Source organism: Stegostoma tigrinum, chromosome 45 (assembly GCF_030684315.1).
Source record: "Stegostoma tigrinum isolate sSteTig4 chromosome 45, sSteTig4.hap1, whole genome shotgun sequence".
NCBI lineage: Eukaryota > Metazoa > Chordata > Chondrichthyes > Orectolobiformes > Stegostomatidae > Stegostoma > Stegostoma tigrinum.
In genome coordinates this window covers 2,198,530-2,214,969 of record NC_081398.1, presented here as the reverse complement: position 1 = coordinate 2,214,969, position 16,440 = coordinate 2,198,530, and the positions used below count along the sequence as shown (strand labels likewise).

General features: G+C 43.6%; 1 protein-coding gene across 5 annotated transcripts in view; it reads right to left on the bottom strand.

Annotated features, from left to right (window-relative positions):
- LOC125448721 (uncharacterized) overlaps window positions 1-16,440 on the bottom strand; it is a 50,345-nt gene that overhangs the window by 11,914 nt on the left and 21,991 nt on the right. For 2 of the 5 annotated variants that reach the window (XM_048524203.2, XM_048524202.2), the window contains exons 3-10: window positions 12,586-12,972; window positions 11,906-12,017; window positions 10,678-10,825; window positions 8,716-8,763; window positions 7,304-7,381; window positions 6,294-6,431; window positions 5,458-5,541; window positions 2,786-2,836 (exon numbers count right to left, since the gene is read on the bottom strand). In XM_048524203.2, coding sequence (XP_048380160.1) covers window positions 2,786-2,836; window positions 5,458-5,541; window positions 6,294-6,431; window positions 7,304-7,381; window positions 8,716-8,763; window positions 10,678-10,825; window positions 11,906-12,017; window positions 12,586-12,972 — 1,046 coding nt within the window. The remainder of the gene's footprint in view (window positions 1-2,785; window positions 2,837-5,457; window positions 5,542-6,293; window positions 6,432-7,303; window positions 7,382-8,715; window positions 8,764-10,677; window positions 10,826-11,905; window positions 12,018-12,585; window positions 12,973-16,440) is intronic. The other 3 variants (XM_048524200.2, XM_048524199.2, XM_048524201.2) reach the window with 2 other exon arrangements.

The following is a 16,440-nucleotide window of genomic DNA, read 5'->3' as shown; positions in this document are numbered from 1 at the left end:
CCCACACTTTGTTTATAAGGTACCTGGAGTGGTATCTAAAAGACTGTAATGATGCCTTCAGCTGCTCCAAACCATTTCAGTGGCTCTTTGGTTGAAAGCAAGGCTGCTGAACATGTTATGCTACCACCAGATTTTAACATATGGCAACGAGTAAATTTGCAAAAAAAACAGTAGATGAGTTGAAAATTGTTGTTATAGTCCTGTAAGGAATAGTCCTTAAAGAAGAGTGGATTGACCTCAATCATCATTATGCAATAAGAAGCTAAGCATGCCCTTCAAGTAAAATCAATACATGGTCAAACCAAACCAAACTGGTCTTCTGCTAAGACAACAAATTATACGATGAAATATTTTTATTGGCTTATAGCAAGCTCTCTTCAAAAGAAAAATGGCTAGCTATGAATAGCTGCAGAAGTCAAAGCTGCTAGTCAAGAGGAAGAAGGAAGCTTACTTAAGGTTGAAGAAGCAAGGATCAGAAAGGGCTCTAGAGGTCTACAAGGTGGCCAAGAAGGAACTGAAGAATGGACTTAGGAGAGCTAGAAGGGGGTATCAAAAAACCTTGGTGGGTTGGATCAAGGAAAACCCCAAGGCGTGCTACCCTTATGTGAAGAACAAGAGGATGGCCAGAGTGAGGGTAGGGCCAGTCAGGGATAGTGGAGGGAACTTGTGCATAGAGTCAGAGTAGGTAGGGGAGGTCTTTACTGAATACTTTGCTTCAGTATTCACCAGTGAGAGGGACCTTGACGTTTGTGAGGACAGCATGAAACAGGCAGATATGCTCAAACAGGTTGATGTTAGGAAGGAGGATGTGCTACAAATTTTGAAAAACATGAGGAAAGATAAGTCCCCGGGGCCAGACGGGATATACCCAAGGGTTTCTACAGGAAGCAAGGGAACAGACTGATGCCCCTGTGGCGATGATCTCTGCATCCTCACTGTCCACTGGAGTACTACCAGATAATTGGATGGTGGCAAATGTCATTCCATTGTTAAAGAAATGGAATAGGGATAATCCTAGAAATTACAGACTGGTCAGTCTTACTTCTGTTGTGGGCAAATTATTGGAGAGGATTCTGAGAGATAGTATTTATGATTATTTGGAAAAGCACAGTTTGATTAGAAATAGTCAGCATGGCTTTGAGGGGGGCAGGTCATGCCTCACAAGCCTTAATGAATTCTTTGAGGATGTGACAAAGCACATTGATGAAGGCAGAGCAGTGGATGTGGTGTATATGGATTTTAGCAAGGCATTTGATAAGACTCCCCATGATTGTTTAATTCAGAAAGTAAGGAGGCATGGGATTCAGGGAAATTTGGCAGTCTGCAAATTTGCTGATGACATGAAGGTTAGTAGAGTTGTGGACAGCATGGAGTGCTGTTGCAGGTTGCAACGGGACATTGACAGGATGCAGAGCTGGGCAAAGAAGTGGCAGATGGAATTCAACCCAGAAAAATGTGAAGTGATTCATTTTGGAAGGTTGAATTTGAATGCAGAATACAGGGTTAATGGCAGGATTCTTGGCAGTGCAGAGGAACAGAGGGTTCTTGAGATCCACGTCCACATATCCCTCAAAGTTGCTACTCCAAGTTGATAGGGTTGTAAAGAAGGCATATGATGTGTTGCCTTTCATTGGCAGGGGAATAGAGTTTAACAGCCATGAGGATATGCTGCAGCGCTATAAAACCCTGGTTAGACCTCACTTGGAATATTGTGTTCAGGTCTGGTCACCTCATTTTAGGAAGCTTTAGAGGGTGCAGAGGAGATTTACCAGAATGCTGCCTGGACCGGAGGGCAGGTCTTATGAGGAAAGGTTGAGAGCGCTAGGGCTTTTTGCTTTGGACCAACGGAGGATGAGAGGTGACTTGATAGAGGCGTACAATATGATGAGAGGCATAGATAGAGTGGATAGTCAGAGACTTTTTCCCAAGTTGGAAATGACTATTACGAGGAGGCATAATTTTAAGGTGACTGGAGGAAGATATAGAGATGTCAGAGGTAGGTTCTTTACACAGAGAGTGGTGGGCTTGTGGAATGCGCTGCCAGCAATCCTAGTGAAGTCAGACACTTGAGATTTTTAAGCGACTCTTGGATAGGCACATGGAGGATGGCAAAATGTAGGGTATGTAGGGTAGTTTGATCTTTGTAGGGTAATAGGTCAGCACAACATTGTGGGCCGAAGGGCCTGCACTGTGCTGTACTGTTCTATATTATATGCTACTGGAGCAGCTAAAGGGAGATTGGGAAGAATAGCAATTAGACATGCTGGTAACAAAGTCATTTTCAAGCACGTTAGGGATTCATAGGCTTGCTGAGAACATGGAGTGACAGTACAGCCCTCACAAAACTAATGGGCTGTTGCCCCTGACAGATTTCACCTAGGACATTGACAAACTTTTTTTAACAGCATTACTGTTAATGGATTGACAAGGGACCTATGCGATACCTTTACTACTAAAAGACAGTCAAAACTGGGAAATCACAGGCTGCAGACAGGAGTGTGGAAGTATGCAGAAGTCACACCATGGCAATATAAGACAAGATTGATGGGCCAATATGTCTTTTCCTAAACGTTGTTATATTGTATTACAAGGTCAGGTCGCACAGACTAAACTTGTATTTCCTTGAAGATTGAAAGTTGAGGGATAAGTTAATTGAGTTTGGCAGATTATTGTTGTATAGGGGCATTGAACTAAGGTAGGTAGATGGAGTCAAAATACAGAATAGCCACTAACACTGTGGTTGAATAGATCTGAAAGGCTATTAACAAACTGTTGTTTCACACACCTGAAGTACAAAGGCTCCACAATCACTGTCATTGTTTTGCCTTGCAACATTCTGTAAAAGAAAGTGAAGAAAATGAGTTTATAGTTGCAATCCTAATGTTAAAAGTAACTTTATAACACATGCGGGGAATATTCCTTAAGTGCACATCACAAATATTAAAATGCCTCCTACTAACAGATTGATTTCTTTACTAATCAGGAACCTAAGGTTACAGGGAAAAGGCAAGAATTGAGAAACATATCAGCCATGATCAAATGGAAGAGCAAACTTGATGGGCCCAGTGGCCTAATTCTGCTCCTAAATGTGCAGAATCAGAAAGCTAACCAATCAGGCAAAAACAACAGAATTGTTCTTTCAAAACATGATTTGCTTTAAATGAACACAGTCAGTAATACACTGGATTTCGTAAACAATCTCAGTATGGGCCTAACCTTGTTCTGACAACACACTCTCAGAAATCCTCAGACACTATGGTGCATTAAAGCCCAAGGCTGCAGCCACGATTTTACATAGTGACCTCCAGATTTCACTGTCATTGTGGGCAGTTACCCAAATGGAACTTCCCAAAGGACTAATTACATAGTTCACATTTATTTCCCGCAATTGCTGAATTACCAAGTTAACAGCTCCCTTTACAAAACAGAATTCCATAAAAGACAGGAGGAATAGCTGGAGCTACAAATGTACCACAAACCCCACAAGGGGAAGTCTGATGCACTCCTTTTAATTATGGAAGCGAATGATGGAACAAACTGGCATGGGAGGTCCCAGATATAATTGAGTTATCACCAATTAGGGATATCTTCTAAACGGAATACTTGAGAACACAGTTTGTAACACAGTGCATGCTGTGCATTCCTATAGACAATGAATGTAATCATCTTGGCACCCTAATCAAAATCTCAGTATCCAGGACATTAGAATCTTCTTTTATAGTCTGACCACTTGTGACAATTGCTCTTTTTGTTCAAGAGGATGAGGTTGGGGGGGGGGGGGGGGGGGGGGGGGGGGTGAAGGGAGCAATCATGGTTCTTCCAGCAGAAGTAGTTACAATGCACTGTATAGGATGGAGAAAGTAAAACTCTATTTGACGGCGTTTAGAGTTTAGGTGTTTAGAGTTCCATCAAAGTAATAAAGCATCTGACCAACCACCCACACTAAAGTGGAAGAAGGTATTTGCTTTAAGAAGTTGACATTTTCATTTTGGGCAAAAAAATATTTAATGCAAATTTCCTGGTGTATTTTTTGCCCACATCATTGTCCAGCACTATTCTATTAATTATCATACACTGATACAGCACAGGATATCAGTCAGCCCATTATGTCTCTGCTAACTCTTTGAAAGAACATCCAATTAATCCCACGCCCCATTGCCCTGTAAATCCTCTCCCTTCAATTATTTATCCAATGCCCTTTTGAAAATTACAACAGAAACTACTTCCACTACCTTTCAGGAGTGCATTCCAGATCACACTTGCTGTATGAGACAGTGTTTCTTCAAAACTGCCCCTAGTTCTTTTGCCAATCATCTCAATCATCATAAATGATGATTTTTAATCAGAGAGTGCAGCATTAAATGAAACAGTCTGATCTTTTACAGCCTAGATTCAACAAGGTTAAAGATTGTCAGTTGGAAATGTATCACCAGTTCCTTCCAAGTCACTGGCTGAAAATGTTGCAACTCTTTATCCAAGGGCATGGTAGCAGTACCAACACTACATGCACACCATAGCAGTTTACAAAGATTGCTCATCACTTCATCCTTAAGGCCAATTCCAGATGGACAATAAATGCTGGCCATCTCATTGACAAGTCATATGCTACAAATAATTAATGATCAACAAAACTGATATACTTTACCCACATTTCAACAAGGTCAATAATTCTTTGAAGTCTTTCATGTTTGAAATGTAATTACATCATCTCTCTCTGCCAGACACCGAAAGCAGATCAGTTCACTGCAACTCTCAGTTGAGAGGTACCAAAGGACGAGAGATCCAATAAATACTAGCAGGTCCCAAGCAACTCTTTGCAGAAAATTGGAAGGGGGGGGGGGGGGGGGCGGAATTCTCTTTCAGAACTGGATCAGCTTGTAATGTGACACAAAGTGGTCCTCTCCAACAACCCACACCCAAGCCCAAAAGCACAAATGATATGAGTGTCTTTATCCTGCTGGCACACACCGATCCCAATTGGGCAGTAAAGCAACTACCTTTTACAGCATCTGCAGAATGGTCAGTTAAAGGAGGAAAGAGCAGTTTCAGAAAGAAGCAGGGAAAATACAGAAAGGAGGGATATTTGAAGGAGACCTTATAGCATTAAAGATCTTGTGTCCTCACCTAGATTTTTCAGGCTAAAAACTAAGACTTTATTGCATATTAAAAGCTGCTGTAACCATCTTGGAAGTGTTTTATCTATCCATGTGCTGTCGCTGTCCTGGGAGAATTTGATGGGCAACACTTAAATGCAGCTTTACTCTGTATCTAATCCCCTGCTGTACTTGTTTTTGAAATGAAAAACACCAACATGTCTCATCTCATTTGACAATCGTTGAAAATTCCTTTTTCGTTCTCCTGGGTACTCTGTCAACAATCTTTCAGCTAACTCTTCCTTCATATATTGCAAAGATTACCTACTCACAATCCATGACATGGAATCTGCAGGCTACCCACCATTTTGAAATATCCTTTCCAGTCATCGTAGAAGTCCTGGCGGTTCTTCTTGATGGCTTCCGCCTGGAGGTACTTCCCAATATGCTAAAAGGGAAACTGAATTTCAGATTGCTTTAAAATATCAGCCTCAGATCTGCTATTATCAACCTCAACCAGTTCACATCACTACTTAGCTTCCCAATAGTTAGACTCTGCTTGCTAGAAACTGGGTACCACTTCCAGTATATCACTGGGATATAGTACTGACAATGACAGGTCTGTCCCTGTATAACACCGGGGTACAGTACTAGCAGAGTGAAGTCTGTCTCTGTATAACAGTGGGGTACAGTACAGGCAGAGGCAGGTCTGTCACTGCATAATGCTGGGGTGCGGCAGTACTGACAGGTACAGGTCTGTCGCTGCATAACACTGGGGTACTGTACTAGCAGGGACAGGTCTGTCACTGTATAACATTGAGGTATAGTATTGACGTGGACAGGTCCATTGCTCTGTTGGGTACAGGTCCAAGACAGAGTACAGTGAAAACAGGTTTGTCATTGTAAATGCCCAGGTCCTCTTGCAACGTACTGGCCAGACAGGGACCACAGTCGACCTGGCCTGCAAGCTCCTACTCAGTCGTCATCGTCTGGTTTGTTTCAAAAAAATGGGGAAGGAATGGGGGAAGAGGGGTTTGCGGCAGCAGCATCCAAGGATTTGCCTTTTTGCTGCTTTCCATGTGGATATTGGGAAAATAAAGCCATCAACATTCAATTTTACTTTGCCACACATGAGACACTAAGAGAGTGTTTTGACTTTCACAGAGCTGGATGTTAGGAACCATTTCCTTGTCCCTGTACCTTGGGGCACCTCCTGTTCAGGGTTCGCTGCGAGTCAAAGTACGTTATTGTCTTCTCACGCACGTCAACAGAGATCAGTGACCAGTGGACCTCCAGGTGAATGGGAATCAAGAGCAGATCTTTATTAAAGATGTCAACCTACAAAAAGAAAATACAATAAATACTGTGATAAAGAGGCAAATGAATAGACCTTAGAAAAGGATCAACAATTTCCAAACTCTTCTCCTGTAAGACCCTCTGGGAAATGTACATGCCGTTAACAGGCAAGGCCATTATTGGAACTATCCCATAGCATTCCCCGCTCCTGCTAATAGCCTGGTGTCATTATCAAGTGCAGACCACTTCAATGCAATATCAAAAACGTTTCTGATTCCACGTTCTGATTGCAAGGTAAGAGTCAATGGCTTCAGATTAGGAGACAAAGTAAAGAGACTGGAAAAGAAAGCCACAAAAACTTTTATTTTCTTTATTCTTCTATGGTGTCTGGATGTCCTTAACAAAACTAGCATTCGCTGCCCATCTTTAATTGCTTGTTAGGCGAGCATATGTCCTTCCCTAAAGGACGTTTAGGGAACTAGATGGGTTTTTTACAGCAATCAATATGGATCCCTGCTCTCCCTGAATGACTCCCTGCTGATTTTAAACTTTCAAATGAACTGAATTTAAATTCCACCAACTGCAATGGTGGGATTTTAAACTCATTTGCCTAGTACATTTGTCCAGGCCTCTGGATTATGATCCCATGACTATGCCATCTTCTCCCTTGGCGTTAATGAAATGAAGCAGGATATCACATCTGAGTAGTGGGAACTCTTTTGGACGTTTGAGAAAAATCAAAATATTCCATCCAATCCATATCAGGGAATACTACAATGGGTTATAAGGAAGCTTCATCCTCCAGTCAGCCTTGCATGCAGCCGGCTTGGCAGCTGAGGGTCAGGTCACAGGGAGTTTTGCTCTGTTTTCAATCGATGCTGAACCTAAAGCTCACATTAGGTGGGAAATCTTACATTTTTAGTCCATCTCTTCACGCCATCGTACCCCTTGGTTCTCAGTTTGTCGTAAAAAAAGCTGTTGAAGAAGTGAACCTGAATATAGAAAACAGATGTGAAATTCTTATAGACAGCTTCACTTGTGATTGATCTCCCTGCATTACCAAATCCACACACTAAACTCGATCACTCACCACACTCGATCACTCACTACACCTCATCCTCACTACTATTTCTCATGTATAACATGTATGCCAAACAAATTTCTCTTTCACTTCTCCTCCAGACTAATCTACACTGCTCCCTAATGGACCTTTATAGCAGGATGTTTAGCTTCAGAATAAGGAAGCACAGGAGATTTACCAGAAGATCACAGACCTGAAATGTTAACTTGGACCTTTCCACTGATGCTGTCTGACCTGAGCTTTTCCAACCATTTTTTGGGTCTTATTTCAGACTTCCAGCATCCACATAACCAGAACGGTTCCAGGGAGGAGGGACTCTGGCTATGTGGACAGACCAGAAAAGTTGGGATTTTTCTCCTTTAAACAGCAAAGCTCAAAAGTAAGACTAGGAGGGACATTGATAGAGAAGGCAAGGAGAAGCTGTTTCCACTGGCAGGACAGTCATTAAGCAGAGACACAGACTGAAGATGGTGATTGGCAAAAGATGGAATTAGAAGATTATAACATTGCAGTTTCAAGAGGCAAAGATGGCCAATGATGTTTATGAAAAGGGATGTTTTAATTTTGGTTCTCACTCCAAACCCATTCACCTCATACAGAACTTCTAGAAGTCTATAACATCATGAGAGGCATAGATAAGATAGGTAAGGCAACAGTTCTTCCCTACAGTAGGTGAGTCTAAAATTAGGGGGCATAGGTTTAAGCTGAGGGGGGAGAGATACAAAAGGGTCTACACAGAGGCAATGTTTTCACACAGATGGTGATGTGTCTGTAGTGGTGGAGGCGAGTACAATTTTGTCATTTAAGAAATATTTGGACAGGTACATGGTTGGGATAGGTATGGAGGGATATGCATCAAACGCGGACAAGTGGGACTTGCTTAAATTGTGAAAACTGGGCATCATGGGCAAGTTGAGCCAAAGGGCCTGTTTCCATGCTGTAAACCTTTATGATTTCAACTGGTTGTAAAAGTAGACCTTTTCATTGAGAATTATCTGGGATTAGGCAGAACAATGGAAAATAGAAATCTGCATTCCCAAGATTGGGCTCTGCAAGTAGGATCCACTAACCTGAATTTCCCTTAATTTCTTCTTCCATTCTCCCTCGCTTCGGATTTTCAGAGTAAAGAGCAGGAACTTGCCAGCAATTTCTATCTTTATTTGAAATATTACTGTTGCAAGTGTTTAAACTTAACACACACCCCGCCAATTCAGACAGCTTGGGTCACTGAGTGAACTGTCTCACCTTATCAGGGACTGTGTCCATAACGAGATCTCCATACATGTTCATAACCTGAAGTGCAGAACAAGGAAGAGTACTTCATTTCTCATCTCTAACACCAAGAACTCCAGCAGCAATTACTTTAATAACATCCCCTATCAACACCCTACCATTGACCAGAAACTCAACTAGGCTAGTCATATTAATATAGTGGCTACAAGAACAGGTCAAGGTGGAGGAATCCTGCAGTCACTAACAACTCCTGACTCCCCACAACCTGTTCATCTACAAGGCACAAGCCAGGAGGGTGATGGAATACTCCCCACTTGTCCTGCATGGGGGCAACTCCAACAACACTTAAGAAGCTCAACACCATCCAGGACAAAGCAGCCCACTTGATTGACAACCATCCACCAACATTCACTCCCTCCACCTCAAGACAGTAGCAGTAGCGCGTACCATTTACTTCATGCATGGCCGCAACTCACCAAACTCCATCAAAAGCACCTTCCAAACCTGTGACCAACTACCACAAAGGAATAGAGCAACAGATACAAGGGAACACCACCCCCTGCAAGTTCCCCAACAAGCCACAGGAAATAGATTGAGCTCTTTCAATGTCACCGGGCCCAAATCCTGAAACTCCCTCCCTAGCAACAGTATGTGTGTCCCTACACCACACGAACTGCAACAGTTCAAGGACACAGCTCACCGCCACCTTCTGTAAGTCATCTCGGGATCACAACGAATGCTGGCCCAGCCAGCAACACCCACATCCCATGAACAAATTTTTAAAAAAGCTCCATTCATTCTCCTCCTCCTCACCCCAAAAAAGGGTCCCAGTTCTATTTTCTGCAGGTTCCTGTATTCAAAGCTATTTTTTCTTCCAATGGTTGTTTAGACGGGGACAAAGCACTTTCAATCATATTCTGCCAAAGATCGAGAGAGGTACCTGCCCGTTTATGAGGTAAATATAGAATGTGCTCCTTTGTGTTCTTTATTGTGTGATCCTACCACCATCATCACTACGTCCATAATAACATCAGCAAGCAAGATATTAATACCTATAATAGCATTAGTAGTTTATATCCAATCCTCCCCCTCTTTCAGTCATCTAAAGGCTTTCCTATACTTTCTAACTGCTTCCAATAGCAGGACTTAAATAATCGCCTTGCTAGTACCATAACGCAGCCAATACTTTACCTGCTGCTGCTGGCCTTGATTCATGCTTCTTCAGGAGGTACAGATTCACTGTAGTGTTTGATTTCCCAAACACTCTCTCTTCCATCTCGGCTTCTATCCCCTTCATCAGATTATTATTACATGGTCACATCACTCAGAAGCATGGCTGTTAGCCCTCTCCTAGCCAACCTCCCTGCTTTAACTTTCAGCTTTCAACTTATCCAAAAACGGTGGGAAACCACCCCGATCTTCGGAGGATGGGGTACCTGACCCAAAACGTTAAAACTGATTTCTCTCCACAGATGCTGCAGACCTGCTGAGCTTTTCCAACATGTTTCTGATCTTCAAGGAGTCAGCTCCAAGTTCTTGCCTTTCGAATTTCTCCAGGGCATTGCCTCATTTTATTTTGCTGACTCCCCCTGCCTTAAATTCCACTGCCTTCCCTAACTTTTAAAAAAAATTCATTTGTGGGATGTGGGCATCGCTGGCTGGGCTCAGTATTTATTGCCTCGTCTGTGTTGCCCTTGAGAAAGTGATGGTGAGCTGCCTTCTTGAATTGCTGCAGTCCACCTGTTGACCCACAATGCACTGGGGAAGGGACTTTGTGAAATAAATGGCATTTTTTTGAAGCAACTATCATCTTTACTTGTGACTATCTAGACCAGGTTTTACTACATTATTTAAACTCTCTAACTGGCATAAGGCGTTGGGTTTACATTATACCACAATACCACCTCGTACTGGTATTAATATATGCACAGTCATAGCCCACTGATCCTAAATAATCAACTAAAGAAATGTAACCTGGTCATTCAGCCAGTTCTGGCCATACAATGTGGAGAGGTCATCCATAGTGAGCACATGCCTCTTGTATGTGACTCGAAAATTTCGAACAGCATTATTCCCAATCATTCGGTGGTACGACTGCATCACGTGCTGAATCAGGTTCTTTCTGTGTGCAAAGCCAGGAAAAATTGCAATCAAAACTCAAACCAAATAATCCTGCTCAGTGCCAAAAAGTTCTGACTCTTGGCAATTTGCCCCCGCACCCCTGCAACCGCCAACCTCCCTTGATTTACTCGGAGTCAGACAGTGGCTCAACCTTCACACAGGTCAGGTAGTGAGCTGCCTTCTTGAACTGCTGCAGGCCACCTGCTGTGTGTTGACCCACAATGTACTCATCAACATTCACAAAGGTCCTGTCAATCTATTCATGGGCACATCTCCATTCTAGAGACAACAGCCCAGTGCCCGAAAAGCCATGGATGACTGTATTGCCTGCCTGAGAGCATCTAACTCAACCAACAGGGAATCAAACCCAGAACCTCCGCTGATCTGTCGGTACCCAGGCTGTACTTTTGGTAGTGTGTTTACCATGCAAGAACTCATGGTTAAGTGAAATTACTATTTTTGGTCCCTCTTTGTAACTTGTGAGGAACACGCTATCCACTGACTGTCTATACTTCCTGCTGCCTCGGGGAGGCAACGAACATATCAAAGTCCCTTCCTAATTGGTTATACTCTGCTTCATCCTCTTCTGTGGGGCACTACAGAAGTTTGAATACACATACAAACAGATTCAAGAACAGTTTCTTCCCCACTGTTATCAGAGTTTTGAACAGAGCTCTCAAATATTAATTCTGATCTCTCTCTCTCTCTCTCTCTGCAACACTGTATTCTGCACTCTGATGCACTTTTGAGTGGTATGATCTGCCAGTATAACACTCAAAATAACACTTTTCACTGGATCTTGGTACATGTGGCAACAATAAATCAATCAGCAGTGAGCCAGTCCTCTGATCTTGGGATGCTGAAAGGGGAATAAGAGTGACAAAGCAGCAAAAAAAAAAGGGAGCCGTGTGGTTAAAGAGTAGAAAGAAAATGGAGAGTAGTGCTCCCAAAGTAAATGGGATGGGGGAACAACAAAGTCACCGCAATAAATCTGCATTCTGTCATTTAACCCAAGGTCAAGCTTCAAACTGCCTGACAGTAATCTACCTCCAAGCTGGTAAAATTAATGTCACGAGTGTACCTGTGTGGAGTTGAGAAATCTTCTTCAAAAACACCCTGCAGCTTCTCAATCACATCATCAGTGTTCAGGGGTATCAAACTGCCATAGGTTTGGATATACTCATCCAGGAGCCCTGAAAAGGAAGGTTACTATCAATGTACTTGGAAGCTCCACACATAAAACATTGAATCCTGTAGCTTAATTTCTCAGAATCTTTGGCTTCCAAGAAATCACCCCTTCCAGGCCAACTGAACACAGTGAGTATGAGCAGACCACTAACCACCAAGTAAAGGTCAAGCCCAAATTTATCCTCAGTCAGCATGAAGCAGCTGGATAAACTCCAGAGAAAGGAACTATGACCGACTTCAGTCCGAGATTAACCCACATCAGCACAGACCACGAATGAGCATAAAACCCTCTTGGGTCAGCAAGGCTGGTTTCGAAAACAAACATGGGTTGGGGTAGGGGTACCGGATACTAAGACCGAAGACATGATAACCCTGTGCCCCTCTCCCAAGTCCCTTCCACCAACCCAACCCTCAGTACAAGGGAATCAGACTCCCAAAAAAAAAGTACTCCCAAATCCTGAAAACAATCCCTGGAATTCCCCGAGGAGCGGCTGCCAATGTTAACAGATTGGGAGGTGGCCAGGCTACAATGAGAGGTCACATACTCTGACCAACTGGGAATGGGTTCCTTACCATGAATGCAAGCTATGTGCTCATTGCTCATTGCTGACACATGGTTTGCACTGGCTCGGTCGCTGGTCTTGCACTGCCCCGTGGTAGCTCCGTCTGTCTCCGATTCTCCAGTGGCACCTGCTTGGCTGTCGGACTCACACTTGTGCTTGCTAAGACTTGCCGAGCTGCCCTCTCTGCTGTCATCCTCGCTGCCAAACAGCTGCTCCACCATCTGTGAGCCAATGCTGCACACATGACTGATGACGATGCCATCGTCCTCTCCAACCACCCGCTGGCATTCAACGCCACTGTCCGAGGGGAGCACTTCATCCGGGTCACTCAGGGGGTGACCGTTTACTCCCAACATATCTGCAACATTATCCCAAAGGGCAGAACGAGCAAGATCAGCTGCAATAAAACAAACCATGTCCGGACTAGAGAATGTAATAGGTTAAGCACCGGGCATTTTAATTCAGAAACAGGAGCTTAAACAGTCAGCAACAAGAGGCGAAAATGCCCACAATCTGGAAAGGTCCTTTGTAAAACAGATCTGGTTCATCACCCACAGAATAGGTGACACAGACACAAGATCACTAAGCCCAGTGGCTGAGGGCTAACCTTATAGAAGTTTATAAAATTATGAAGGGCATGGATAGAGTGAGTAGTCAAGGTCTTTTCTCCAGAATAGGGGAGTCCAAAACCAGATGCATAGGTTTATGGTGAAATGAAAATGATTTAAAATGGGGCTTAAAGGGGCAACTTTTTCATGCAGAGGGTGTGGCAAACTGCCAGGAGAAGTGGGGAAGATTGGTACAATTACTCCACTTAAAACACATCTGGATGGGTGTATGAACAGGAAGGGTTTACAGAGATATGGACCAACTGCTGGCAAATGGGTCTAGATTAATTTAGGATATCTGGTCAGCATGGAAGAGTTTGGACTGAAGGGTCTGTTTCTGTGCTGTACATCTCTACAATTCTATGTAAGATGAAAACTCAAATCAGTTGGATATTTGGTTTGCATTGTCAGTTCTGTTAAGATTTGCTAATATGATTAAAAGTCAGACTCAGACACTGAACTTTCAAATTTTCAGTTACACAGACATGGCAGTGCCTAGCAATGACCATTTTTTGTCAATCAACTGCCTTCAATATGCATGGTTAGCATAGCTGGGAGCTGAACTAGAGAGGGTCAGCAGAATCTCCAAGATAAACAAGACAGGCTTACAGCCGCATGGAGGTGCCACATGAGATGTGGACCTAAACAGTAAATGGACAGCGGAAGGGCAGAAGGACACAGTGTTTGCATGGGCCTAGGGTTTGGAACATCTTCTTGGGAATGGAGAGGAGCTCACAATGGAAAGGGCAAAAGATGGAAAATTATAGGCCGATTAGCCTAACCTCGGTTGTTGGTAAAATTCTAGAATCCATTGTCAAGGATGAGATTTCTAAATTCCTGGAAGCGCAGGGTCAGATTAGAACAAGTCAGCATGGATTTAGTAAGGGGAGGTCGTGCCTGACAAACCTGTTAGAATTCTTTGAAGAGGTAACAAGTAGGTTAGACCAGGGAAACCTAGTGGATGTTACCTACCTGGACTTTCAAAAGGCCTTTGATAAGGTGCCTCACGGGAGGCTGCTGAGTATGGTGAGGGCCCCATGGTGTTTGAGGTGAGCTACTGGCTTGGATTGAGGATTGGCTGTCTGACAGAAGGCAGAGAGTTGGGGTAAAAGGCTATTTTTCGGAATGGCAACCGGTGACACGTGGTGTCCTGTGGGGTTCAGTGTTGGGGCCGCAGCTGTTCACTTTATATGTTAATGATCTGGATGAAGGGACTGGGGGCATTCTGGTGAAGTTTGCGATGATACGAAGATAGGTGGACAGGCAGATAGTACTGAAGAGGTGGGGAGGCTGCAGAAAGATTTAGACAGTTGAAGAGAGTGGTCCAGGAAATGGCTGATGAAATTCAACGTGAGCAAATTTTGCACTTTGGAAAAAAGAATACAGGCATGGACTACTTTCTAAATGATGAGAAAATTCATAAAGCAGAAGTACAAAGGGATCTGACAGTGTTGGTCCAGGATTCTCTAAAAGTTAACTTGCAGGTAGAGTCCATGATTAAGAAAGCGAATGTAATGCTGTCGTTTATCTCAGGAGGGTTGGAATATAAAAGCAGTGATGTGCTTCTGAGACTTTATAAAGCTCTAGTTAGGCCCCATTTAGAATACTGTGTCCAATTTTGGGCCCCACACCTCAGGAAGGACATACTGGCGCTGGAGCGTGTCCAGCGGAGATTCACATGGATGATCCCTGGAATGGTAGATTTAACGCACGATGAACGGCTAAGGATCCTGGGACAGTATTCATTAGAGTTTAAAAGGTTGAGGGGAGATCTAATAGAAACTTACAAGATAATGTATGGCTTAGAAGGGGTGGACGCTGTGAAGTTGTTTCCGTTAGATGGGGAGACTAGGACCCATAGGCACAGCCTTAGAATTAGAGGGGGTAAATTTAAAACAGAAATGAGGAGACATTTCTTCAGCAAGAGTGTGGTATGCCTGTGGAATTCATTGCCACGGAGCGCAGAGGAGGCCAGGATATTAAATGCCTTTAAGGCAGAGATCGATAAATTCTTGATCTCACAAGGAATCAAGGGCTACGGAGAGAGTGCACGGAAGTGGAGTTGAAATGCCCATCAGCTATGATTTAAATTGCAGAGTGGACTCGATGGGCCGAATGGCTTTACTTCCACTGCTAAGTCTTATGGTCTTATGGCAGGTTCCACCAGCTCCATGCAGATGCAGCAGCATAGAATGCCCTAGGAAAGAGGTTCTGCTGACAGAGTATAAGCAGTACCATTGCTCAGTTAAGAAGTAGAGCCTCAAAAGTAATAATCTCTGATTAATACTCGAGGCACAAACAAATTGGTGTGGGCTAAATAAGACAAAGGGAGGTGAATCTGTAGGTCAGAGATTGGTGTGGGAGGTTGACGGGCCACTGTCACCAGTATCAGGGAAACCTGGAGGTGTACTGTTGGGATGGTCTTCACCTGAACTGTACTGGGACTACTGCCCTGGCAAGTGACAACCCTCTTTATATACCATAACCTTTGACAGTAAACCATCGCTCCTTTTGTACATGCAATCAGCACCACATTACCGCAGGAAACATTAGAAGACCATTGCTGTAAAACATCCCTCAATTCTTTCTTGTTCTGCTATACCCCCTCCCCTGCACTCTGCCAAGTTTGCCTATTTCATTCACTCATGGGATACGGGTGTCGCTGGTTGGGTCAACATTTATTGCCCATCTCTAGTTGCCCCTTGAGGTGATGCCAAGCTGCCTTCTTGAACCACTGCAGTCCACTTAGCGTAGGGACACCTACAATGCCCTCGAGGAGGAATTTCCAGGATTTTGACCCAGTGACACTGAAGGAATGGTAAGGTCAGGATGGTGAGTGCTCAGAGGGGAGCTTGCAGGGGCTGGTGTTCCCATGTATCTACTGCCCTTATCCTTCTAAATGGTAGAGATCATGGGTATGCTGTTAGAGATGTCTTAGTGAGTTGCTGCACCTTGGATATGGTACACTGCTGAGACTGGTGAATGGTGAAAACATTTGATTGGCACTCCATCTAGTGGCTGCTTTGTCTTGTTTTCTTGGATGTTGTTGGAGCTGCACTTATCCAAGCAAGTAGGGAGTATTCCATCACACTCCTGTCTTGTGCTTTGTAGGTGGTAGACTTTAGTGGTTCAAGAGGCGAGTTATTCACTGAAGAATTTCCAGCCTCTGAGGTGCCATTTTAGCCACAATATTTCTACGGCAACCACCAGAAGTTATTGATGGTGGGGGTAATTCAGCAACAGTAACATCATTGAAT